This window comes from Prinia subflava, chromosome 2, assembly GCF_021018805.1.
Source record: "Prinia subflava isolate CZ2003 ecotype Zambia chromosome 2, Cam_Psub_1.2, whole genome shotgun sequence".
NCBI lineage: Eukaryota > Metazoa > Chordata > Aves > Passeriformes > Cisticolidae > Prinia > Prinia subflava.
This window is the reverse complement of record NC_086248.1, coordinates 73,797,679-73,823,413: the sequence shown is the minus strand read 5'-3', so window position 1 is coordinate 73,823,413 and position 25,735 is coordinate 73,797,679. Positions and strand designations below refer to the sequence as shown.

The 25,735-nt window shown below is 40.8% G+C and overlaps 2 protein-coding genes across 2 annotated transcripts; both read left to right on the top strand.

Moving 5' to 3' along the window:
• Positions 1-2,077: 2,077 nt before the first annotated feature.
• Positions 2,078-8,503, top strand: LOC134547770 (sulfotransferase 6B1-like). Its single transcript, XM_063391894.1, has 7 exons — positions 2,078-2,414; positions 4,139-4,272; positions 4,913-5,002; positions 5,639-5,765; positions 6,535-6,629; positions 7,136-7,292; positions 8,232-8,503. The coding sequence occupies exons 1-7, from the start codon at positions 2,213-2,215 to the stop codon at positions 8,360-8,362; spliced, it is 936 nt and encodes a 311-aa protein (XP_063247964.1). The 5' UTR covers positions 2,078-2,212; the 3' UTR covers positions 8,363-8,503.
• Positions 8,504-19,226: 10,723 nt separating this feature from the next.
• Positions 19,227-25,381, top strand: LOC134547769 (sulfotransferase 6B1-like). The gene is made up of 7 exons (XM_063391892.1): positions 19,227-19,428; positions 21,161-21,291; positions 21,944-22,033; positions 22,670-22,796; positions 23,562-23,656; positions 24,156-24,312; positions 25,251-25,381. The coding sequence occupies exons 1-7, from the start codon at positions 19,227-19,229 to the stop codon at positions 25,379-25,381; spliced, it is 933 nt and encodes a 310-aa protein (XP_063247962.1).
• The last annotated feature ends 354 nt before the right edge of the window (positions 25,382-25,735 follow it).

Below are 25,735 nucleotides of genomic sequence, written 5' to 3'. Positions count from 1 at the left end.
GCCAGCTGGCACTGTCCTGTAGCTATCACAGAAATGTTGCCCACCTCCTTCTGCCAAGCTCCACAATCAGGAAGGACCAGGTCTGGTAAGCATGGGAAGTCAGAAACCTTCAGAGAAACTGTAGTGGCTTGAACATCAAGTACCATTAATCTGGAGACAATCAAATCCTTTAATTTGTTTCTAATCTCTGTATTTTTAAAGCTGCTTCTTGGAAATTTTTAAATCAAGAGATGCTTTTTTGTCAATCTCCAGGTTCGCTGTTTAGCAGGATCAGAGGGTCTTGTGTCACCTGGATGGGGCTAGGTACACTCCTCCCATCTCCCAGCTCAGGTGTCATGGCAGATGGCTGTAGGAAAGGCTCACATTTCTAAATCTTGATCCTGCTTCTGTTTTCATCAAGAAATTTAACTCCCCTCAAACACCCTCCCCATGACTTATGTTTTCTGCTTGTTTTATTTTTTTTGTTTGTTTGTTGTGTGTTTTTTTGTTGTTTATTTGTTTGTTTGTTTCTCAGCAAGTATTTTGGGCTTCGATTTTATTTGTTTTCTGGGTCCTAAAGATAAAATGTGCTTCCCAGGAATAATTGGCCTGACTCCCCTTTTGTGCAAAAATGCAATGGAAATCCACTGGAACTTACTCTGAAATATGTTTTGGGGTTGTTTTTTTTTTTTTTTTTTGGAATTGCTACTCCAATGTTATGCATGAAATACACAAGTAATTTAAAGGCCATTTTCCCTTCTTTTCCAACATTAGGGGTGTCCCAACTATTTTTTTTGCCAGCATATCAAAATACCAAATAAGCACATTTTCTTATCTTCAGTCCATGAGAGTTCAATGCCAAGGGAAGATAAGGAAGAAAAATTCGATAGGATAGTTGTTTTTTTTTTTTGCCAAGGTGGCTCATTTCACAGCAAGGATCAGCAAAGGTGCTGTTTCATAGGACAGCAATTTCTAGCTGATGTCAGTGAAATGATGCAGGTGGTGCCAGCTGGCTGCCGTTTGGCACAGATGTCATTGATCACTTGTTTCAGATTGTGCCTGTACATAGGGAGTCTTTCTATGTTGACATAATGTAAGAGAAAGAGGGGAAATGAAGTGAAAAGCAAAAGACTTAGTATGGACTGGGAAAGGTAGATGTAAAAATGTTTGGCTCGATCATCCCACGAGCACTGCATTATGGACCAGGCTTGAATCCCTCAGGGAGAGCAAATGGCAAAAGCTTGCAGGTGATGCAGTTGCTGGTCCTCTTGCTTCCAGTGCCCAACAGGCAGCAATCAAAAGATGGAGATAAGAAAGGATGGCATGTAAATTCTTGGCATAACTTTGGGAGGGAGCTGTTTTCTTGTTTCTTGTGACCCATCCATCCTTTTGGCAGAGACTTAAATACTGAACCTGAGCCTAAAGCCAGTTCTTCTGCTGGGGTGAGTGCAGTCAGGGGCTGAAGAGCCTGCTAAACACTAATCACTGTAGCTGAGGTTATACTGTTAACAACTCCTTAAGGACTGATCAGGTGTTAAACAATGATTGAGCTCATTAAAGAAATACATAAATGGGCAATTTTTGTGTAACCATTGGAAAAACAGACGTCTGTTTTTCTGTAGTGTGATGAGTGTCCAAAGAGGGCTTGTGCCTCTGTGTCCTCCTGGGCACCAGCTGGAGGGAGCAGTCAGCCACACTCACAGGACTGTCCAGAGCTCCGTTTTCAGGGGACGGAACATTTCCTCTCCCAATCCCAGCATATTTTATCTAACTTTGGTGAGAATGATGAGTGATAAAATACAGGAAAAACCTGAAAATCTCAGCAGTGAGAAAGTGATGAAGGATTTTGATCATGACATTTAAATTCCAGTCTGAAATTATTTTCATTCTATTTTGCTATATTCTGCTTTTAAACTCTGTATTGTAATCACAGACTTCTTGGCATGATATTTTGAAATTATCTAAGGCCATTATCCTCAAATGCAATTGCATTTGCTGCTTATCTTGTTTGTTTATGTTCAGCTTCTATTGATTTCAAAGGTCCACATTATTAAGGTCTTTGACTGGAGCTGCATATTTCTTCAGAGGTTCAGGAAGAGGTAAATTATTGTTCACAGGGTCAAGAAAAACCCCAAACAACAAACCAAGCACCTATTAAAGGACAGTTTCTGGATTTCTCCTTCTGCACAGCATTTCACACTGTGACAGTGCCTGTGTGTGAGAGAGACGAAGAATGGAGAAGTCCAGGAAAGCATTTGTTGATGTCATGGATAAGATGGAAGCAGATGCCAGATCAATGCGTCGTGATGAGCTGTTTTTTTCTTACAAGGGAATTCTGTACCCTACCACTCTTTGTAGTCCTGAAGCATTCAAAGCCTTGGAGTCTTTTGAAGCCAGAAGGGATGATGTAATTTTGGCAGGATACCCTAAATCCGGTAAGTATATTTTATTTTTTTCATAAATCATGTTCTATGATAACAGGTATTAAGGTTTGCAGTAAATATATGCAATATATATTATATAGTACATAATATTATATGTGATTCTAGATATTAGTATTTAGAATGTTCATAACGTTTTGTAAACATGATTTAATTTTCAAAAAGCACAACAAACTAACTATGAATATTTTGTATTGAAAGTTTCCAAAAGATCGAGAAAAACAATCTAATTTTCTTCTCTATAGCATACAAAGGTTTTTCTCATCTTTACTTTTCATAGTTATGAAGTTAAATGCAAAAGTGGATAGAATCAGTTCTTTGCTCCAGAGATTACTAGATCTCTTGATATTACACAATCTGCTCTCACACTATTGTTTGTAAAGAAAAGAGCTCTATGTTTTTACACAGAATGTAACTTTGTATTCCTTGAAATGCTGCATATTCTATAGTTTGTTTCCCATAGATGTCAGGAAATAGCTATCAAAAATATATTTGTAGTCCTTAAAGTGATTACACTGTTCTTTAATTACTGGGAAATCAAGAGGTGATCTTTGCTAGCGCTGCAAGTTTACCCTACATATTTGCTCCTTCTGCCTGAAAGCACTGGTCCACAGGAAAGCCAAAGGTTTAGATTAGATGTATGTTAGATACCTAATATCTACTTTAATCCAGCTGTTCTCTCTTCTGTGAATGGGTTCACACTGCCTTACAGCAGATAGGCACTGCTGACCGGATTGTGAAGTTCTTTCTTTTTTATTGTCTTTTCTTTTTGAAGAAATGTTATGCACTCGAGTGCAGTTGTTAAGACTGCAGTGAGAAAGGTGTAGGCACCCAGTGTCCAGAAGTCAGGAAATAATAAATTAGAGGTGGGTGATCTATGCAGGCTCTTTGATATTTTTGAACAAAATATAATAAATGTGTATAAGAAATGTCACTTCTTGGAGATTTTTCCTATTGTTAAAGAAAATGAGTGCACAATTTTCAGATCTAGTTCTACTGCTGTGTTGAAATACTGTGACCCATCTTTCTTCCTAAGATAATCCAACACACCAGAAGACATTAGGCTTTAAAGTACAGGCTCACCACCCCAGTCTTGCTTATATTTGTCACAATAAAATTGATTACATTAATGCAGGTTTGCTGGTTGAATCTTTGTGGTTCTTCTCCCTTCTTTGTTAGTTTACAATATACAAGTTAATTGATGGTGTACTGATGTGAATGGTCCCATTTCAAGGACATTCAAATCTGATCCTACTTTCCTTGTGTTAATTCCTCCTTTGACCCAAACCCTAAAACTCTGCACCTAGGACACTCTTTAAAACCCCACGACTTGGTCCCTGTCAGATCTCTCCGTTTTCTCCTTCGCCTTCCTCCTCCTCCACGGTCTGGGGGAAATAGAAATGGATCCTTGTCCTTATCAAACAGAGGCCTGTCTCGTCTGTTTTCCCTGCCAGTGGCTTGTACTTCCCTGGACACGATGGTCACTGTTGCCATATGATGCAACATACTGAACTGGTCAAGCTGGAGAAATGTGTGCTTAGGAGGAGCAAAGGCAGGAGCCTGGGAGGTGATTGAGCTGAGAGTCAGCTGTGATTGTATCACCTGAAAGAGGCCAAGGAACTCAGGTGGTCGTACTGCCACGTCTTCACTTCCCTGGTAAAGCCATTTCTGTTCATTCTCAAAGTTTTACAAGCAATTCTGTTTTTTTCTCCTTTCAGGCACCAACTGGCTGAGTCAAATCTTAACTGACCTGATAGCCATATCCCAAAAGAAAACACCGGGTGGGGAAAGCAGTGCAAATGCTGAAGAAGAATTCCCCTACCTCGAAGTTGGAGATGCTGAGAAATATGAGGTGGGAACAGAATATGTATGGAAATGATCAACATTATGTGCTCCAAATACTGAATATATGATGTACGATTTACTGCATTGTTTGAGAAGAACATTACCAATTCACTTTATGTGGCATCTGGTGAGGATCAGTCTCATCTGGACTGTCAAATAGTGAGGGATAAATGAACACTTCAGGGGGAGTGAGAGGAGCACATCCCCATGAGATACGTAAGGACTTCAGGAGTTCAACACAGCATCTTCTGTATTTAAGAAGTGCTTCTTGAATTGTCCAAGAGTGAAATATTAGCTTTTGTCTCTTTTACTAGCTCTCCCTCCTCATCCCCTCTCTCAGTCCTTGAGGAGCTTCAGCTTTCACATAGCTGATCTGTGCCCTACCTCTAGATTTGAATCCTTGTCTAACAGAAGGGAAGAGAATTATCTCTGAAGAGAACTAACAATGGGTAGTGTTCCAGTTGTTCATGGGCTTTTTAAGACTCAGAGGTGCTCAGAGCAGCCCACTAATATCCGAGGGCAACACTCACAAAGAGAACCAAAGTCCAGTAACTGTTGATAAGTTTAACAAGGCAATATTTTAGCAGAGGTTAATGACAGGAATACTGGTACTAACTGAACCACTTTCCTCTTTCCAATTCTTAAAGCGAATGACCAAATTACCTTCTCCAAGATTTATAGTTACTCATCTCCGTCCTGAAAATCTTCCCAAGTCTATCTTCCAAAACAAAGTTAAGGTGAGTGTTGATTTTAATCTAGTAAAAGCAGACACTTCAACAGATTTTTTTTTAAGCCAGTGTAGTCCTTTTCTTGCAATTTTGAGAGTCACTCTTATACTTCAGTGTTTAGCACAGCTTTTTCTACAGGACTGTTGAAGTCCTGCCATTCATCTCACTCAAGCCCAGCTGGCCCTTAATGGGACAGTTTCCACAAGAGAGTTGCAGGGCTTGTGCAAATCCTCCAGAGGCCAAATGTATTTAGACATGATTTCCTGGGGGAGGAATTTTATGGCATTGTTGCAAGTCAGAGCTTCCATGTGTTAAATTTCAGGGATAATTTATGTTTTTGTGAATTTTCCCTTCTACTTAAATGATGAACTATGCTTGTATTGAGCCAAACACACTTGTATTCTGCATAAATAATTTGGTTAATCTATAAGGTATAATAACTATAGGCAACCTTCTTTGTCTCATGGTATCAAAGCAAAGTTCAATACTGCACCTTCTGAAGTGGGAATGAAATTGCTGTTTCTGCAAGTAGCACACATGGTATTAGATATCCTCAACTGCAGTTATAAAGGATACTATTATTATTTCTTTTTAAAAGGCTATAGTCTGCTATGTCATTTTCTATTAATAATTTTTTTTTCCTAGATATTGTTACTGATTCGTAATCCAAAAGACGTAGCTACATCTTTTTATCATTTTTGCAATGGCCTGGCAGCTTTTCCCTCTTATGAGACCTGGGATGATTTCTTCACAGATTTCATGACAAAGAAAAGTATAGTATCTTTTTTTGTCTGTGTCATATGTGCAATGATTTGTCTTTTCTGAAAAGCCTTTTACTTAAGTACATCAGCTTCACTATGTTTTTTTTTTTTGTTTACAGTACAAAAGCAAAGATTAAAAATAGAGAAGTAGAAATCTGAATTGAAGTTTTGCATACTTGTCTTACTGCTTGAGGGTAAACATTTATTAAGATTGCAATTCTACAGACTAACTTCTACAAAGTGGTGTTTTTCATGGGAGAAGCTGTTCTTTCTTATCTCTTTTGGGTCTTGGGTCCCCTTTACCCCTACTCTCCTATGTCCTTCATTTTGTGTCCATGGAGATCTATCATCGCCTCCATGCTAAATTGGTTGAAAGGAATTACTTGGACTAATTCTAGTGCATTAAAAAGTGGCCCAAGTGTAGTTCATGAAAAAAGAGAAAAAGTAACAGCACTAGTTTCAAGTTATGAGTTGGCATAGCTCATGGCCAGCAGAGGGGAGGGTTAACAAGGTTTAAACAGGGTTAAAGAAGTCTTACAAGATGGTCTGCAAAATGACAACTTTTTGGTGAACTCACACCTATCTTGAAATATTAATAGTCTTTCTGACTTGTAAGTGGTAACATACGTATGAGCCTGGAGCAAAATCTGTAACTCCCACAGAAGGCTGTAAACTCTGCCATAGATAGGATTAATAAAGCCCGTGGCTGTGACAACTTATTGAGCAAAACTTGTATAATATTAATTTATGCTTCATCTAAGGATTCTTTGTTTTATTTAGTGGCCTGGGGATGCTACTTGGAATATCTTTCTGAATGGAACAAATATGTTGATCAAGAAAATATTATGGCAGTAACTTATGAAGAGGTGAAAGAGGTAAGGTTATCAATGGTTGGCAATAGTTTATACTTCAAGGGACATTTCTTGCTGAATAAATTCAACATTATCTTCATGCACGGTATCCAAAATGAATGTGAGACAGATTCTTGTTTTAAAGGAAGAAAAGGTGAAATTCAAACTTCTAAACCTTCTTAAAAGTTTGCTTGTTCTTGTTTTTATTATTTCTCTGTGATATAAGCCCAAGTAATTGTAAATTAAAATAGCCAGGAAGTTTTTTGGTGAGGAGCTTTTATGTTTTCAGCAGTGTAGATTCTGCTCACCTGTAAATCCTATAGAATATTTTGTAATCCACAGAAAGGAACCTCATTTCTCCTCTAAAATTGTTATGGAGAAGAGAAACACTATGGACCACTCTAGTCCTGGTGAACTCTATGAATATCCTGTGCATGCAGGCAGCACAGAGATACAGGGAAGTGTAAAGACCTTGGAAAGCAGCATCATTTGTTTGAAAGTCTTGTCATGTGTGCCATTCCTCTTTCCAGAATCGTGCCCTGGCTGTGAAAAACATAGCTACATTCTTTGGAATTCCTCTGACTGAGGAAGAGCTCCAGCTTGTGGTAGAGAGGAGCAGCTTCCAGTCTATGAAGAAAAAGTCAGACAAGACCCATGGGTCATTTGGGAATGTTCTGTTTCGCAAAGGTAGGAAGCTCCAAGTGGCTCAGAGGTAGAAATGGCACACTCTCAAGAACTTGGGCCATGCTTTGGTTCTTTTTTGTGCACTAATATTAGCATTGCAAATTAGGATCAAGCAGGTGATCACTGCTTTGCTTGAGAAGACTGTTCAAGGAGAACTGGTGAGGAATATATATAGCAAGGCTCTGACAGCAGACCCACTTTTAGAGGGTCACCAATGGCTGGCAGGAAGGAGGAATCTCCATGTGTCTGAATTCCTGTCCACCTCTGTGCCTGGATCACCTACTGCCCAGCCATTAGAGGCTTACCTGAGCAGGCAACACTGGGCCAAACTGAGCGTGAATGGTGTGACCACACTTCTTAGGAGAGTACAGGAATCTTCTGAGATAGCCACTTCCAAATGTCCACTCTTACCCATTAGAACTATGCCAAGCAAGCAAGAATCCAGGTGCACACAAGAGAGGAAACAAAAGGGAACAACTTTTGCAGTGTAGTGTAGGGGACATGGACATGAGAAGGACAACCTGGTTATCAGAATCTATATCTGCATTTTGCATTTAAGAAGAAACTGGATAAAAACTCAATTTGCCAAAGGAGCAGAAACCCAGCTCTGCCTCCTGGCAGATGATTCTTAATCAATTCTTCATGACCTTCCAATTTGCCAGTCATAAGTGACTATTACAGAGAGATGTCAGGAAACAGGAGTTCAGGCTGCCTTTGTGAATACAGTTGCCAAAAGAGGAGTATGTTCTTTTGCATTATAGCAAAAGAGGATTCCCATACATGTAACTGCTCTGATTTCACAGAATTTTATTGGTGTAGAAAAATGTTTCATCTGGAAAAAAGGATCAACAATATGTAGTGTAGAATGCATTAAAAAGGACAGATCTCTAGAATAAAAAGTAAAATTTCTTGTTTTTCAAGAGTTTTTTTCCTTGTCTGAAGGTGGTGTAAGTGACTGGAAGAATCTTTTCAGTGAAGATCAGAATGAGAAAATGGACAAAGCATTCGAAGAACGTATGGCAGGAACGAAACTCGGGAAAAAGCTGAAGTATGACGTGTACTGCAAAGCCTGAAGAGTAATGAAAAGTGGTTAGACCAAGAACTTTGCAAGGCAGACTCCAATCATCTGAATGCTGTATAAGAGAAAACTAAATCAAACGATGCAAGCACCTTAGGATTACTGTAAGAATCATTGCAGCAGCCTTTACAGTGACAGCGAGGAGTAATGGCCTTTTGTTTCATGGGGAGATCTTTAGCTACAGCCATTTCCTGAAGAAGATGTCAACTAATCATGTTTACAAAATATTCAACAGCCCTGTTCTAGTTGTCAGCTGGAAGGAAATGCCCCTTTTCTTTCTAGCGAAATTCTATCATTCTAGACTACTGATAATCATTTAGTAAGCAGATTATTTTTTTCTTCAAAAATGTTTCAAATTGGGCAACATCTTCACAGAAAGTATCACTAGCAAAACGAGGGATATGACAGAAGCCTAATGACAAAGGAGATCTTGCATGAATTCAGCACAAACTAAATCAAAGCTGGAGGGAGGAGAAAGAAGGGGAATGTGGATCAGAATTCTTAAGGCTTTTCATCTCTCAGACTGCAAAATGTCAAGACGGATTTCAGATTATGGGCTGATGTTAACAGGCAAGGTTCACTCAGAGGCATTCCTTTTTATAGGATCACAGAGCAGCCCAGGTTGGAACAGACCTTGAAAAATCTACTGGCACATCTTTTCATGAAAAAGGGAGCCTAGATGAGATTCTCTCTAGATATCATATCATGACAACCTCCAGCTATGGGGATTCTACCACATTCCTGGATGTATTCGTCCAGCGAATGATTGTTGTTGCCATAAAGAATTTACTTCATGTATCAAGATGAAACGTCTCCTGTGTCAACCTGAACCCACTGCCTGTTTCCTTCTCCGAGTGGTGTCTCATGAATAGGGAGCATTTATCCTCTTTTGTAGCTGCCCTTTAAGTCCTGGAACCTGCACTGGAAACTCAGGTTGTCCCTGAGCCTTCTAAACTTCCTGGTCCTGCCTTGGAACCCCTGTGTTTTGTCTGTGTCTTTCTTGAAAATGCCTCTCTTGAGACAGTGAGATTGTCAAGAGTGATGGTGCGAGACATTGCTGCACCCAGCTCTCTTGTACTGCCGTTGGCATTTGCCTCTGTAGACACAGTATTTCAGACTTGTCCTGGGACCTGTTCTGGAAAAAAAGGCAAAATCAGGTTCTGTGAGTGTAGCTGGACTAAAACCAGGAGAAACCCCACCCAATTTATAGGTCCATCACCTAAGTAGATAAGATGTAAAAATAAAGATAGAGTTGTGAAGAATAAAATATTCAAAAACTGTTTGTTTCATTCTTCTAAAGCTGGTTGGTTCTGCCTGGACATAAGTGGACCCGCAGAGTATTGTAAAGAAATAGGAATGCTAGCAGTAATACTTCAAATATTTAGAAAAAATGAATGGATTCAACAGCAGAGAAGCAGGAAGTCCTGTGGCAAGTCATCTTTGAACACTTCCAAGTTATCTAAGCAACCAGAAAGGTACCAGATTCCTGGAGGAGATCATAGGTAATAGCAGTGTTGAAAAACCTGAGAAGGAAGAACTGAAATAGAACAGTCACCTTAACTTGATACATAGAAATGGAGTAGCAAAAATGACAAAGCAACTGCCCATGGAACATTTTGAAGATAATGAAATTGTAAATATAAATCACATTAAAGAAGGTTGTGATTATTCTTAAGTTACCTGTTGAATAAGCCACTGACAGAAAAAACAAGAGGTGTCAGCATCGGGGATGACCTGAAATTATGTGACTAAAGAGACACAAATTGATGTGGAGATGGCAATGTAGAAATGAGGTTATAGACATGAAAGTCCTGCAAGTAGACTGAGATTGTTCTTAGAAATTCATATAACAGCAATAAGAGCCATTCCAGGAGCACTGTCAGCAGCAGCAATACTTTCAGAAACATGCACTTGTTCACATGGATATTATGAACTTGGTTGCAATAGGATGCTTCTGGTCACCGTGCATATGCTGGTTGACAGGAACACTGGGAGCGCAATTTAAGCAATAACCTTTAGTGCTGACTCCTTGTCATGGGTTTTCACTGGCCAGATGTTAATGCACTCATGAGTATATGTTTTCTTAGTAACTACTGTGAGATGTGATCAGGAACAGAGCAGAGCAGGCTTAAACTTTGAAAACAGAAAAACAAAACTTTATTACATTACATAAGAACAGAGATAGAAAACTCTAAACACACACACAGAGACAGAAATAAAAACTTCTCAGAACATTTCTTCTCTTCTCTCTGTTTCTACCCTTTACACATTGCTCTCTATAGACCAAACCCTTGGGTTTTAAATCAAACAATCACTACTCAAAAAACCCCACTAATCTTCAATTCAGCAAGGTAGAGAGGAGTCTCTCCTGCACCACAGACTGCTCCTCAGGAAACGCAGGTCGACTCTTTGTGTGTTTTCATGTCACCTGTGTCACTGCCTGAAGAAGTCTGCCAGGGGACACTTTCTCTTTCTTATGTCTAGTGCTCTTACTACTGTCTATAGGCCAAAACTGCATACAGGGCTCTTTTAAGGATGCTTTCATGCTGAGCTCTCTCTATTTTTCTCCTGAGGCCGTTGGCTTTTTTTTCTCTGCGGGCAGAAGGCGCTACTACACTCTCTCCCTTCTCTTCTCTGCTCGCTCCACTCTTAAAGTGTCAGTCACTGTAGCAAAGTCGAGCCAGCGGCATCTACCCAAAAATGCAGTTTATGTTCAAAAGAGACTTGAGTTCAGTCTATGGCTAACATTATGCAAGAAAAGTCCAGCTCAGAAGCCCCTCTTCTTCAATTCCCTGCTCATCAGGTTCTTTCTAATTGTGCTTTATCGTCTTGGTCCCAGGCTGTTTTTCTTTCTCTTCTGAAACCACTAGCCATGAGAATCAATGTCTGGAAAAAAGTTTCTTTCTACCTCAGAAAGAGTTAACAGTTCCTGGCTCCCGGCAGGGCTGCAGGCTCAGGCACTCCCAGGCTCGGCAACTCCCCCACACAGCTGGGCCCCTTCTCCCGGGGGGGCGGGGAAGGCACCTCCACAGTTTTCCACCCCTCCATCCTGGATGGGGGCTAGCTCCCAGTCTTGTTCACTCTCTTCCTGCCCCCCGGGGCTCCGGCTTACCTGAGCCCGACCACGTGTTTCCCCTCCCCCACCCAGCCTCGTGGCTGGGCAGGGGAAGGAGGCCTGAGACTCTCTCTGCTTAAACCGGAATCCAAAAGAGGCCGAACCCCCCTGGAGTCCTGCTTTTAACTCTTTGTGTCCTCAGAGGCATGTCCAAACCTCTGAGTGACCAATCCAGGTGCCAGCACAAAACCTGATCACTGACTGGCCTGCCCACATCCCCCTGGAAAAATTGACCTCCCGCCGCAACCATGACACTCCTGAACATGTTCAATACTGTTTCTAACACACGTGGGAAGACTAATATCATAGACTGTATCATAAAGGAGTGACTTTTAAGCCTGGGGATCAGAGTGGAGTGTTGAAAGTGCTGGGAAAAATGGCAAATCAATTTGAAACATAACAACTTGACAAGATTAGGGAACACATAGTTTAGTAAAGGTAAGTGTAAAACTCTCTATTTAGGAAAGGGAAGCCAAAGGAACAGGTACTTGATGGCTAAATCTGTCAGGCAGCAGTTGCCATAAAAACACCAGAGGAATCACACTCAGCAAGGGCTAACATGATGACAGTGCTGGGAAAAAAAAAGCTCTGCTCTTATTCTGGTCTGGCTGATCGGATTGAAAACAAGAGCGTGACCTGTTTTTGTACTTTTATCCTCTCTTGTGTCGTCCCAAGACTTGAATTCAGTCTCTTTGTGCCTTTAATCTCACTCTGAAGGACTGAGCTAGGTAACGCCTGTCTCTAGCTCTGGACATTGCCTTACAGTGAGTGACTGGACACAGGACAGAGCCATGGCCTGTAAGGAACCTATATCCTGGGATATGTATCCATTAGTGGAGTCACCAGCAAGCCAAGTTGAGATCCACTGTCAGGTGTCCACTACATAGAAGCTTTGTATGTACAATTTGTCCACTTAGCAAATTGTACTGCATTAGTCCCCAGTTATAAATATTTCAAGAAATATCCTTTACAGTTCTTTCTTTGGTTTAATTAAACATTTTTAATCCTATTAGTCGTTGCCCCAATAGTTTTTGTTCCTAGTATCAGTTGCATCAAAGACCATATGTCAGTGTTGTCAGTCTCCATGGAGTTCTGTAATGTCAAAAGGGGTTAACAGAGTACAGAGTTAATCAGTGACTTGCACCTTCACCCCTGAGGGAACACCCTGGCAATTTACTCCTGTGTTGCAATAGGGCTTTTCTGCATTGTGCAAAGACAGCCTGTATCTTTCTGGGAAGATTTACACAGGGATACAGCCATGACCAGAAACAGTGAAAGAAACCTTGAAGTAGTGGACAAATGTTTTTCAGAGGGTGCCAAGATGGCCCCGGAAGACATGCTGTTTTCCTACAGGGGTATTTTATACCCAGCTACAATTAGCAGCCCAGAGACTTTGGAAGCTCTGAAATCCTTTGAAGGCAGGAGTGATGATGTGATTCTAGTAGGTTATCCTAAATCAGGTAAGTGTTTTCTTGCTCAGTAGTCAAATACACAGTACTGCAATCCCGAAGTTGGTTATTTAATGCCATAATTTAACACAGCAATAATTCCTGAGAAAAACTTATGATGACATCAGACTTCAAAGAATCATGAATTTAAGTCGTAAGGCATATCTGGAGCTCAAATAATATAACCTCCTGCTGAAAGCAGGGGAAAGACCTAACCTCCAAAATTAGGTTTGGTTGTTCAAGGCCTTGTCATGAAGGGTGTTAAAACTTTTGAGGATGGAGGTTCACCATGCAGTGAAACCTTTTGCAGTGTTCTCCTACAACAGTGATTTTTTGCGGTTGGGTTTTTCCTTGTTTGTTTTTACATCAGTGCAGTCAGACATCCCCTTGTTGTGAGAGAGTCTCTGTCTCCATTATTTCCTCCAGTGGTGGAAGAGTGCAGTGAGAGTCTCCCATGCCTTTGTTCTTCTATCTCCTGCCTGAGCAAACCAAGCCTTTCTATGCAGTTCATTTGCTCCAGCTCGCAGTAGTTTCATGGAAATTCAACAAGATTTTCTCCAGATTCTCAGTACCATTTGTGCTTCAGTGTAGGAACTGCACACAGTATTCAAATGGTGAACACACCAGTGCCAGCTAAAGCCAGATGATCACATCCCTTGATATTTGACCACACTTGCTAGTAAAAGAAAGTATGGTGTTACCTTACTGTCTGCAAGAGCAATACAGGGAATATATCCTGCTCATGAGAGCAGAACTGCTGTTTCCATATTTTTACAGCAGTGCCAAATGCAGGTGATTCCTTTGTATCTAAGTGGAGGGAAAGACATGAATGGCACAAGGATTTTTACATTTTTTTCTCTCTCTCTCACTGTGGGCATTTCAGACTCCTGAAGTTTTCTTCCTATTGACTAATTTGCAGAAAAAGAGCAAGTTGATCCTTGTCACTTTACCTTTGCATGCCGGCTCTAGAGCTGTACTTAAGCAGAAATGATTTATATGTGTGAGGATCCACCTAAACATTGCAAGACATGCTGGTTGAACACTCATATTTGAATCTCTGAAGCCAGTCCCTCAGCCATTCTCTCCTACCAGCAGTCAAGTGTTCAGCCATCTCCAGGGCTCCATCACCCATGACAGTGACATGGTAAGACAAGTGACATAGCTCTCAGCATAGCTGTTTCCTTCTTCTTTCACCCAGTTTTATTTCTGCACATGACTCCATATGGAATAGAATTCTTTTTGGGTCCATTGGGGTCAGCTGTCCCATCTGGGTCCCATTTTAATTTCTTGTGCACCTGGAACCTACTCACTGGCAGGTCAGTGTGGGAATCAGAAGCAGCCTTGACACTGTGTAATTACTGCCTAGCAATAGCTGAAAAACATCTCTGTGTTCTCAACACTGTTTTCAGCACAAATTCAACCCACAGCTCCAACCCAGCTACTATGGGGAAAATTCATTCCGTTGCAGTGAAAACCAGCACAGACACGTGTTGTGACCATCATGAAAAGACCCTACTAATGAAGACAAAAAGAAAAGATGAAGGAGGATCCTTGTAAATATTAGAACACATTAGTTCTGTGGCCCAAAGAGGTCTTTAGAGAAGTCAAGATAATCAACCCTGATGTACTGAGGATTAGTTATTTTTCATCTCTGTTCCTGTACTTTCTATATTGTAAAGACAAGATTAGTAGTATCATGCAGGTTGGTACATAATTTGTTTAGTGGCAGTAGTTTCCTACCTGTCATGTAATCCTGACATGATCAGTGAGGTGCACTCATGGAAGGCTGTTACTCTGCATTTCTTTATGTGTTTATAGCCCCAGACAGCAGCCCCTGCCAGTCTTCAAATGATCTCCTGCACTGATCATTGTGATGGGTCTTCTTCACACCAGGTCCTGGGTCTGAAGCTCTCCTGGAACAGCCACAGAAAGGTCCTGGACAGGGTCCAGTCTCTTTTTAAGAGTCCTTAAGTTGCGTTCCTCTTTGCCTGAGCTCCTCGGAGGTTGTGGAGAAAGGCCTTTGATGAGCTGATTTCGTGGGAGTATCTGGGCAGGGTTCTGTTTGATTCCTCCTTCATTGCTTTGCTGTGCTCCTTTGTGGGTGTGCAGGCAGATTTTGCCATGTAACCTAGGACATCCTACCACCCTGGGCTGTGTTTGAAGGCTTTGATTCTCCTCTGATCAGACACACACTAAATTATCCAAAGGGGAAAATGCCACATATGACACATTTCCCTTATAGAGCAAATTCTGCTTTAAGCCCTGCTTTTCATGGGCTCATTCACAGAAGCCCAGGGAATGTCCCTACCCCTGCAGGCTTTTCTTTCCTTTTCACTTGTTGTTGTTGGTGTTTTGGTGCAGATGAACGATCAGGGGAGTTTTCAGGTACTTTCTTGAATGGATCAATCTTAATGGGACTATCTGAAAACTGAGTAGGTCACTGTAGAGAACTCACTTATGGAAACCTTTTCCAGAGTTTTACTGGGATAAATGCAGATCACAGAAATAAATATGAAAACACACATCTTATTTAGCACTTGGGAGCTGTCCTGGTTTGAGGGGAAGTGAGTTTTCCAGGAAGTTGTGGTTAAACCAATCAGTGGTCAGGTTTGAATGTTGGCACCTTCAGTGGCCACTGAGAGCTTAGACACGCCTCTGAGGACACAAGGGGTTAAAAACAAGGACTCGCAGAGGGACTTTTATCTTTCTGGTTCCGCTTTCAGGAGAGAGACATCTTCGCCTCCTCCCCTGCCCAGCTTACAAGGCTGGGTGGGGGAGGGGGGCCAGGTTGCCAGACTAAGGTAGGCCCGTACGGGGGGGCGGGGAAAGAGAGAGAACGGGACTGGAGCTGGGCCAGCCCCATCTGGGATGGAGGGGTGGAGAATTGTGGAGGTGCCTTCCGTCCCCTCCCACCCCCACCCCGTCCCACCTCATCCCCCCTCCCCCCCTCATCCCGTCTCCTCCCCCCGCCCAGGGAGAAGGTGCCCAGTGGCATGGGGGAGTTGCCGAGCCTGCAAGTGCCCAAGCCTGTGGCCCTGCCGGGAGCTTTTAACTCTTTCTGAAGCAGAAGAAAACTATTCCCAGATATTGATTCTCATGGCTGGTGGTTTGAGAAGAGAGAGAGACAGCCTGGGACTGAGATGATAAAGGAAGATGAAAAGAACCTCGGATGGGCGTAGGTGAAGAGGAGTGGCTTTTGGGCTGGACTTTTCTTGCCTAATGTTAGCCATAGACGGACCCTGAATTCTCCTGAACATAAATAAGACTGTATTTGGGTGGATGCTTTTTGGCTCAAAACCAAAGACTTTGTGGCAGTGATTGCCACTGTAGGAGTGGAGAACAGAGAAGAGAGGAAGAGGGTGTGGTGGCGCCCTCTGTCTTGAAGGATGAAGACTTCTGTTCTTGGAACCCATGGGCCCAGGGGAAAATGTGGGGGGGACTGCTTGTCCCAGTATGAGAAGATGGCTGGTTTTTGGTACTTGGCCGAACATCCTTAAAGGATCCCTTTATGCAGTTTTGGTCCATGGACGGTGGTGAGAGCACTGGACATGGAAAGGAAGGTGTCACCCTGGCAGACTTCTCCGGGCGGTGCCATGGGTGACATAGGAACACATAAAGGGTGGATCTGTTTTTTCTGGGGGGTCTGTGGTGCGAGAGAGACTTCTCTCACCCTGGATGAATTAAAGATTGGTTTTTTTGAGTGATGATTACTTTTATTGGGAACCCAGTGTTTTGGTTTAAGCAAATCAGATGAGGGTAATGTGTAAGTGTTAACAGTTTAAGCATGTAAGGGGTGGAAATTGGGGGAGGAGAAGAAATGTTCTGGGAGGTTTTAATTTCTGTTTTTGGGTGTTTAGGTTTTCTTTTCTTTCTTATTTTCTGTTGTTATGTAGTTTAATAAAGTTTTCTTTCCATTTCAAGTTTTGGGCCTGCTCTGCTTGGCTCTTGACCACATCTCACAGAAGTTCATTAGGAAAAACATACACTCATGGGTGCATTGGCATTTGGCCAGTGCCAACCCATGACAGGAACACATGTTTTGAGGCTTTCATGTTTTGAGGTGGTTTCATTTTTCAGGGAATGGATCTGCATAAGCAGATCAGTGCCCTAGGTAAGGGCCAGCTGGCACTGTCCTGTAGCTATCACAGAAATGTTGTCAGCCTCCTTCTGCCAAGCTCCACAATCAGGAAGGACCAGGTCTGGTAAGCATGGGAAGTCAGAAACCTTCAGAGAAACTGTAGTGGCTTGAACATCAAGTACCATTAATCTGGAGACAATCAAACCCTTTACTTTGTTTCTAATCTCTGTATTTTTAAAGCTGCTTCTTGGAAATTTTTAAATCAAGTGATGCTTTCTTGTCAATCTCCAGGTTCGCTGTTTAGCAGGATCAGAGGGTCTTGTGTCACCTGGATGGGGCTAGGTACACTCCTCCCATCTCCCAGCTCAGTTGTCATGGCAGATGGCTGTAGGAAAGGCTCACATTGCTAAATCTTGATCCTGCTTCTATTTTCATCAAGAAATTTAACTCCCCTCAAACACCCTCCTCATGACTTATGTCTTCTAATTGTTTTATTTCTCAACAAGTAAAGAGCTTGGCTTTTTTTGTTTTCTGGGTCCTAAGGATAAAATATGCTTCCCAGGAATAATTGGCCTGACTGCCCCTTTTGTGCAAAACTGCACTGGAAATCCTCTGGAAGTTTCTCTGAAATATGTTTTTGTTGTTTTTTGTTTCTTTTTTTTGGAATCGCTACTCCAATGTTATGCATGAAATACACAAGTAATTTAAAGGCCATTTTCCCTTCTTTTCCAACATTAGGGATGTCCCAACTATTTTTTTTTTTGCCAGCAGATTAAAATACCAAATAAGCACATTTTCTTATCTTCAGTCCATGAGAGTTCAATGCCAAGGGAAGATAAGGAAGAAAAATTCGATAGGATAGTTGTTTTTTTTTTTTTTTTTTGCCAAGGTGGCTCATTTCACAGCAAGGATCAGCAAAGGTGCTGTTTCATAGGACAGCAATTTCTAGCTGATGTCAGTGAAATGATGCAGGTGGTGCCAGCTGGCTGCCGTTTGGCACAGATGTCATTGATCACTTGTTTCAGATTGTGCCTGTACATAGGGAGTCTTTCTATGTTGACATAATGTAAGAGAAAGAGGGGAAATGAAGTGAAAAGCAAAAGACTTAGTATGGACGGGGAAAGGTAGATGTAAAAATGTTTGGCTCGATCATCCCACGAGCACTGCATTATGGACCAGGCTTGAATCCCTCAGGGAGAGCAAATGGCAAAAGCTTGCAGGTGATGCAGTTGCTGGTCCTCTTGCTTCCAGTGCCCAACAGGCAGCAATCAAAAGATGGAGGGAGATAAGAAAGGATGGCATGTAAATTCTTGGCATAACTTTGGGAGGGAGCTGTTTTCTTGTTTCTTGTGACCCATCCATCCTTTTGGCAGAGACTTAAATACTGAACCTGAGCCTAAAGCCAGTTCTTCTGCTGGGGTGAGTGCAGTCAGGGGCTGAAGAGCCTGCTAAACACTAATCACTGTAGCTGAGGTTATACTGTTAACAACTCCTTAAGGACTGATCAGGTGTTAAACAATGATTGAGCTCATTAAAGAAATATATAAATGAGCACTTTTTGTGTAACCATTGGAAAAACAGACGTCTGTTTTTCTGTAGTGTGTTGAGTGTCCAAAGAGGGCTTGTGCCTCTGTGCTCTCCTGGGCACCAGCTGGAGGGAGCAGTCAGCCACACTCACAGGACTGTGCAGAGCTCCGTTTTCAGGGGACGGAACATTTCCTCTCCCAATCCCAGCATATTTTATCTAACTTTGGTGGGAATGATGAGTGATACAACAAAGAAAAAAAAGAAAATCTCAGCAGTGAGAAAGTGATGAACTGCCTTGAGGATTTAAATCATGGCATTTAAATTGCAATCTGAAATTCATTTCATTCTATTTTGTTATATTCTGTTTTTGAACTCTGTGATGTAATCACAGACTTCTTGGCAAGCTATTTTGAAATTATCTAAGCCCTTTCTCCTCAAATGCAGTTGGATCTTCTGCTTATCTTGTTTGTTTATGTTCAGCTTGTATTGATTTCAAAGGTCCATATTATTAAGGTCTTTAACTGGAGCTGCATATTTCTTCATTGGTTAAGAAAGAGATAAATTATTGTGTATAGGGTCAAGAAAAACACCAAACAACAAACCAAGCAGCTATTAAAGCACATTTTCTGGATTTCTCCTTCTGCACAGCATTTCACACTGTGACAGAGCCTGTGTGTGAGAGAGACGAAGAATGGAGAAGTCCAGGAAAGCATTTGTTGATGTCATGGATAAGGCACTAGCAGCTGCAAGCTCAATGCATCGTGATGAGCTGCTTTTTTCTTACAAGGGAATTCTGTACCCTACCACTGTTTGCAGTCCTGAAGCATTCAAAGCCTTGGAGTCTTTTGAAGCCAGAAGGGATGATGTAATTTTGGCAGGATACCCTAAATCCGGTAAGTATATTTTATTTTTTTCATAAATCATGTTCTATGATAACAGGTATCAAGGTTTGCAGTAAATATATGCAATATATATTATATAGTACATAATATTATATGCGATACTAGATATTAGTATTTAGAATGTTCACAAATTTTTGTAAACATGATTTTATTTTCAAAAAGTACATCAAACTAACTATGAATATTTTGTATTGAAAGTTTTCAAAAGATCGAGAAAAAGAATCTAATTTTCTTCTCTATAGCATACAAAGGTTTTTCTCATCTTTACTTTTCATAGTTATGAAGTTAAATGCAAAAGTGGATAGAATCAGTTCTTTGCTCCAGAGATAACTAGATCACTTGATATTACACAATCTGCTCTCACACTATTGTTTGTAAAGAAAAGAGCTCTATGTTTTTACACAGAATATTACTTTGGATTCCTTCAAATGCTGAATATTCTGTAGTTTATTTCCCATAGATGTCAGGAAATAGCTATCAAAAATATTTTTGTAGTCTTTAAGGTGATTACACTGTTCTTTAATTACTGGGAAATCAAGAGGTGATCTTTGCTAGCGTTGCAAGTTTACCCTTCATATTTGCTCCTTCTGCCTGAAAGCACTGGTCCACAGGAAAGCCAAAGGTTTGGATTCGATGTATGTTAGATGTCTAATATCTACTTTAATCCAGCTGTTCTCTCTTCTGTGAATGGGTTCACACTGCCTTACAGCAGATAGGCACTGCTGACAGGATTGTGAAGTTCTTTCTTTTCGTCTTTTCTTTTTGAAGAAATGTTATTCAATTGAGTGCAGTTGTTAAGACTGCAGTGAAAACGGTGTAGGCACCCAGTGTCCAAAAGTCAGGAAATGATAAATTAGAGGTGGGTGATCTATGCAGGCTCTTTGATATCCTTTGAACAAAAAGATAATGGATGTGTATCGGAAATGTCACTGCATGGAGAATTTTCCTATTGTTAAAGAAAATGAGTGCACAATTTTCAGATCTAGTTCTACTGCTGTGTTGAAGTACTGTGACCCATCTTTCTTCCTAAGATTATCCAGTACTCCACAAGACTGTTCATACATCAGGTTTTAAAGTACAGGCTCACCACCCCAGTCTCGCTTATATTTGTCACAATAAAATTGATTACATTAATGCAGGTTTGCTGGTTGAATCTTTGTGGTTCTTCTCCCTTCTTTGTTAGTTTACAATATACAAGTTAATTGATGGTGTACTGATGTGAATGGTCCCATTTCAAGGACATTCAAATCTGATCCTACTTTCTTTGTGTTAATTCCTCCTTTGACCCAAACCCTAAAACTCTGCACCTAGGACACTCTTTAAAACCCCACGACTTGGTCCCTGTCAGCTCTCTCCGTTTTCTCCTTCGCCTTCCTCCTCCTCCACTGTCTGGGGGAAATAGAAATGGATCCTTGTCCTTATCAAACAGAGGCCTGTCTTGTCTGTTTTCCCTGCCAGTGGCTTGTACTTCCCTGGACACGATAGTCACTGTTGCCATATGATGCAACATACTGAACTGGTCAAGCTGGAGAAATATGTCCTTAGGAGGAGCAAAGGCAGGAGCCTGGGAGGTGATTGAGCTGAGAGTCAGCTGTGATTGTATCACCTGAAAGGAGGCCAAGGAACTCAGGTGGTCGTACTGCCACCTCTTGACTTCCTTGGTAAAGCCATTTCTGTTCATTCTCAAAGTTTTACAAGCAATTCTGTTTTTTTCTCCTTTCAGGCACCAACTGGCTGAGTCAAATCTTAACTGACCTGATAGCCATATCCCAAAAGAAAACACCGGGTGGGGAAAGCAGTGCAAATGCTGAAGAATTCCCCTACCTGGAAATAGGAGATGCTGGGAAATATGAGGTGGGAACAGAATATGTATGGAAATGATCAACATTATGTGCTCCAAATACTGAATATATGATGTATGAATTACTGCATTGTTTGAGAAGAACATTACTGCTTCTCTTCATGTGGCATCTGGTGAGGATCAGTCTCATCTGGACTGTCAAATAGTGAGGGATAAATGAACACTTCAGTTGGAGTAAGAGGAGCACATCCCCATGAGATACGTAAGAACTTCAGGAGTTCAACACAGCATCTTCTGTATTTAAGAAGTGCTTCTTGAAGTGTCCAAGAGTGAAATATTAGCTTTTGTCTCTTTTACTAGCTCTTCCTCCTCATCCCCTCTCTCAGTCCTTGAGATGCTTCAGCTTTCACATAGCTGATCTGTGCCCTACCTCTAGATTTGAATCCTTGTCTAACAGAAGGAAATTATCACTGAAGAGGACTAACAAATTTTAGTTAGTTTAGGGTAGTGTTTTTCCAGTTGTTCATGGGCTTTTTAAGACTCAGAGGTGCTCAGAGCAGCCCACTAATATCCGAGGGCAACACTCACAAAGAAAACCAAAGTCAAATAACTGTTCATGAGTTTATCAAGGCAATATTTTAGCAGAGGTTAATGACAGGAATACTGGTACTAACTGAACCACTTTCCTCTTTCCAATTCTTAAAGCGAATGACCAAATTACCTTCTCCAAGATTTATGGTTACTCATCTTCGTCCTGAAAATCTTCCCAAGTCCATCTTCCAAAACAAAGTCAAGGTGAGTGTTGATTTTAATCTAGTAAAAGCAGACACTTCAACAGATTTAAGCCAGTGTAGTCCTTTTCTGACAATTTTCAAAATCACTCTTATACTTCAGTGTTTAGCATGGCCATTTCTACAGGACTGTTGAAGTCCTGCCATTCATGTCACTCAAGCCCAGCTGGCCCTTAATGGCACCTTTGGGACAGTTTCCCAAGAGAGTTGCAGGGCTTGAACAAATCCCCCAGAGACCAAATGTATTTAGACATGATTTCCTGTGGGAGGAATTTTATGGCATTGTTGCAAATGAGAGTTTCCATTTGTCAAATTTCAGGGATAATTTATGTTTTTGTGAATTTTCCCTTCTACTTAAATGATGAACTATGAACTTTGTATTGAGCAAAACACGCTTAGATTCTGCATAAATAAATTGGTTAATCTGTAAAAGATAGTAACTATAGGCAACCATCTTCTTCTCATGGTATCAAAACAAAGATCAATCCTGCACCTTCTGAAGTGGAAATGAAATTGCTACTTCTGTGAGTAGCACACAAGGTATTAGAAATCCCCAACTGCAGTTATAAAGTATAATATTTTTGTTTCTTTTTAAAATGCTATGGTCTGCTATGTCTTTCTCTATAATTTTTTTTTCTAGATATTGTTACTGATTCGTAATCCCAAAGATGTAGCTACCTCTTATTACCATTTTTGCAATGGCTTGGCTTCTGCTCCCTCCTATGACAGCTGGGATGATTTCTTCACAGATTTCATGACAAAGAAAAGTACAGTATCTTTTTTCTGTTTGTGTCAACTGTGCAATGATTTGTCTTTGTCTAAAAGCCCTTGTACTTTGGTAAATCAGCTTCACTAGGATTTTTTTGGTTTAAAGTACAAAAGCAGAGATTAAAAATAGAGAAATAGAAATCTGAAGTTTATCATACTTGTCCTATGTCTTGAGGATTAAATTTTATTAAGACTGTACTTCACAGACTAACTTCTACAAGTGGTATTTTTCATGGGAGAAGCAATTCTTTCTTATCTCTTTCTTGGTTCCCCCTTGCTCCAACCATCCTATGTCCTTCATCTTGTGTCCATGGAGATCTATCATCACCTCCATGCCAAATTGTTTGAAAGGAATTACTTGGACTAAGTCAAGTGCATTAAAAAGCGAACTAAGTCTAGTGCATTAAAAAAGAGGAAAAGTAACAGCATTAGTTTCAAGATATGAGTTGGCATAGCTCATGGCCAGCAGACAGGAGGGTTCAGAAATGTTTAAACAGGGTTAAGGGAGTCGTACAAGATGGTCTGCAAGATGACAACTTTTTGGTGAACTCACACCTATCTTGAAATATTAACATTAATTTTGTTTTTCTGACTTGCAAATGGTGTGATATGCCTGAGCCTTGAGCAAAACCTGTAACTCCCACAGAAGGGTGTAAACTCTGCCAAAGATATGATTAATAAAGCCCATGTCTGAGACAACTTAATGAGTAAAATTTGTATAATCTTAATTTATGCTTCATCTAAGGATTCTTTGTTTTATTTAGTGGGCTGGGGATGCTACTTGGAATATCTTTCTGAATGGAACAAATATGTTGATCAAGAAAATATTATGGCAGTAACTTATGAAGAGGTGAAAGAGGTAAGGTTATCAATGGTCGGCAATAGTTTATACTTCAAGGGACATTTCTTGCTGAATCAATTCACCATTATCTTCATGCATGGTATCCAAAATGAGTGTGAGACAGATTCTTGTTTTAAGGGAAGAAAAGGTGAAATTCAAACTTCTAAACCTTCTTAAAAGTTTGCTTGTTCTTGTGTTTTTCATTTCTCTGTGATATAAGCCAAAATAATTGTAAATTAAAATCTCCAAGAATTTTTTTGGAGAGGAGCTTTAACATTTTCAGCAGTGTAGATTCTGCTGAATCCTATAGAATATTTTGTAATCTACAGGAAGGCAGCTCCTATCTCCTCTAAAATAGTTTTGGAGAAGAGAAACACTATGGACCACTCTAGTCCTGGTGAACTCTATGAATATCCTGTGCATGCAGGCAGCACAGAGATACAGGGAAATGTAAAGACCTTGGAAAGCAGCATCATTTGTTTGAAAGTCATGTCATGTGTTCCATTCCTCTTTCCAGAATCGTGCCCTGGCTGTGAAAAACATAGCTACATTCTTTGGAATTCCTCTGACTGAGGAAGAGCTCCAGCTCGTGGTAGAGAGGAGCAGCTTCCAGTCTATGAAGAAAAAGTCAGACAAGACCCATGGGGCAATGGGCAATATTCTGTTTCGCAAAGGTAGGAAGCTCCAAGTGGCTCAGAGGTAGAAATGGCACACTCTCAAGAACTTGGGCCATGCTTTGGTTCTTTTTTGTGCACTAATATTAGCATTGCAAATTAGGATCAAGCAGGTGATCACTGCTTTGCTTGAGAAGACTGTTCAAGGAGAACTGGTGAGGAATATATATAGCAAGGCTCTGACAGCAGACCCACTTTTAGAGGGTCACCAATGGCTGGCAGGAAGGAGGAATCTCCATGTGTCTGAATTCCTGTCCACCTCTGTGCCTGGATCACCTACTACCCAGCCATTAGAGGCTTACCTGAGCAGGCAACACTGGGCCAAACTGAGCGTGAGTGGTGTGACCACACTTCTTAGGAGAGTACAGGAATCTTCTGAGATAGCCACTGCCAAATGCTCCCTCTTACCCATTAGAACTATGCCAAGCAAGCAAGAATCCAGGTGCACACAAGAGAGGAAACAAAAGGGAACAACTTTTGCAGTGTAGTGTAGGGGACATGGACATGAGAAGGACAACCTGGTTATCAGAATCTATATCTGCATTTTGCATTTAAGAAGAAACTGGATAAAAACTCAATTTGCCAAAGGAGCAGAAACCCAGCTCTGCCTCCTGGCAGATGATTCTTAATCAATTCTTCATGACCTTCCAATTTGCCAGTCATAAGTGACTATTACAGAGAGATGTCAGGAAACAGGGGTTCAGGCTGTCTTTGTGAACACAGCCAGCAAAAGAGGAGTACGTTCTTTTGCATTATAGCAAAAGATGATTCCCATACATGTAACTCCTGTGATTTCACAGAAGTGTATTGATGTAGAAAAATGTTTCATCTGGAAAATGGATCAGCAATATTTAGTGTAGAATGCATTAAAAAGGACAGATCTCTAGAATAAAAAGTAAAATTTCTTGTTTTTCAAGAGTTTTTTTCCTTGTTTGAAGGTGGTGTAAGTGACTGGAAGAATCTTTTCAGTGAAGATCAGAATGAGAAAATGGACAAAGCATTCGAAGAACGTATGGCAGGAACGAAACTCGGGAAAAAGCTGAAGTATGACGTGTACTGCAAAGCCTGAAGAGTAATGAAAAGTGGTTAGACCAAGAACTTTGCAGGGAAGACTCCGATCATATGAATGCTGTATAATAGAAAATGAAATCAAGTGATGCAAGCACCTTAGAATTACTGTAAGAATCATTGCAGCAGCCTTTACAGTGACAGCGAGGAGTAATGGCCTCCTCATGGTGAGATCTTTGGCTGAAGAATTTGCTGAAGAAGATGTCAACTAATCATATTTACAAAAAACCTCAACAGCCCTGTTCCAGCATTCACCTGCAACGAATTGCCCCTTTTCTTTCTAGTCAAATTCTATCATTCTAGACTACTGATAATCATTTAGTAAGCAGATTATTTTTTTCTTCAAAAATGTTTC

What these genes read in the sequence shown, in the direction of transcription:
- LOC134547769 (XM_063391892.1), top strand. Translation starts at nt 19,227, where the DNA reads ATGGAGAAGTCCAGGAAAGCATTTGTTGATGTCATGGATAAGGCACTA. An exon ending in AGATTTCATGACAAAGAAAA is followed by an intron (nt 22,797 to 23,561) that starts GTACAGTATCTT and finishes TGTTTTATTTAG; the next exon opens with TGGGCTGGGGATGCTACTTG. An exon ending in CAATATTCTGTTTCGCAAAG is followed by an intron (nt 24,313 to 25,250) that starts GTAGGAAGCTCC and finishes CCTTGTTTGAAG; the next exon opens with GTGGTGTAAGTGACTGGAAG.
- LOC134547770 (XM_063391894.1), top strand. Translation starts at nt 2,213, where the DNA reads ATGGAGAAGTCCAGGAAAGCATTTGTTGATGTCATGGATAAGATGGAA. An exon ending in GGCAGGATACCCTAAATCCG is followed by an intron (nt 2,415 to 4,138) that starts GTAAGTATATTT and finishes TTCTCCTTTCAG; the next exon opens with GCACCAACTGGCTGAGTCAA. An exon ending in CTTATGAAGAGGTGAAAGAG is followed by an intron (nt 6,630 to 7,135) that starts GTAAGGTTATCA and finishes TCCTCTTTCCAG; the next exon opens with AATCGTGCCCTGGCTGTGAA.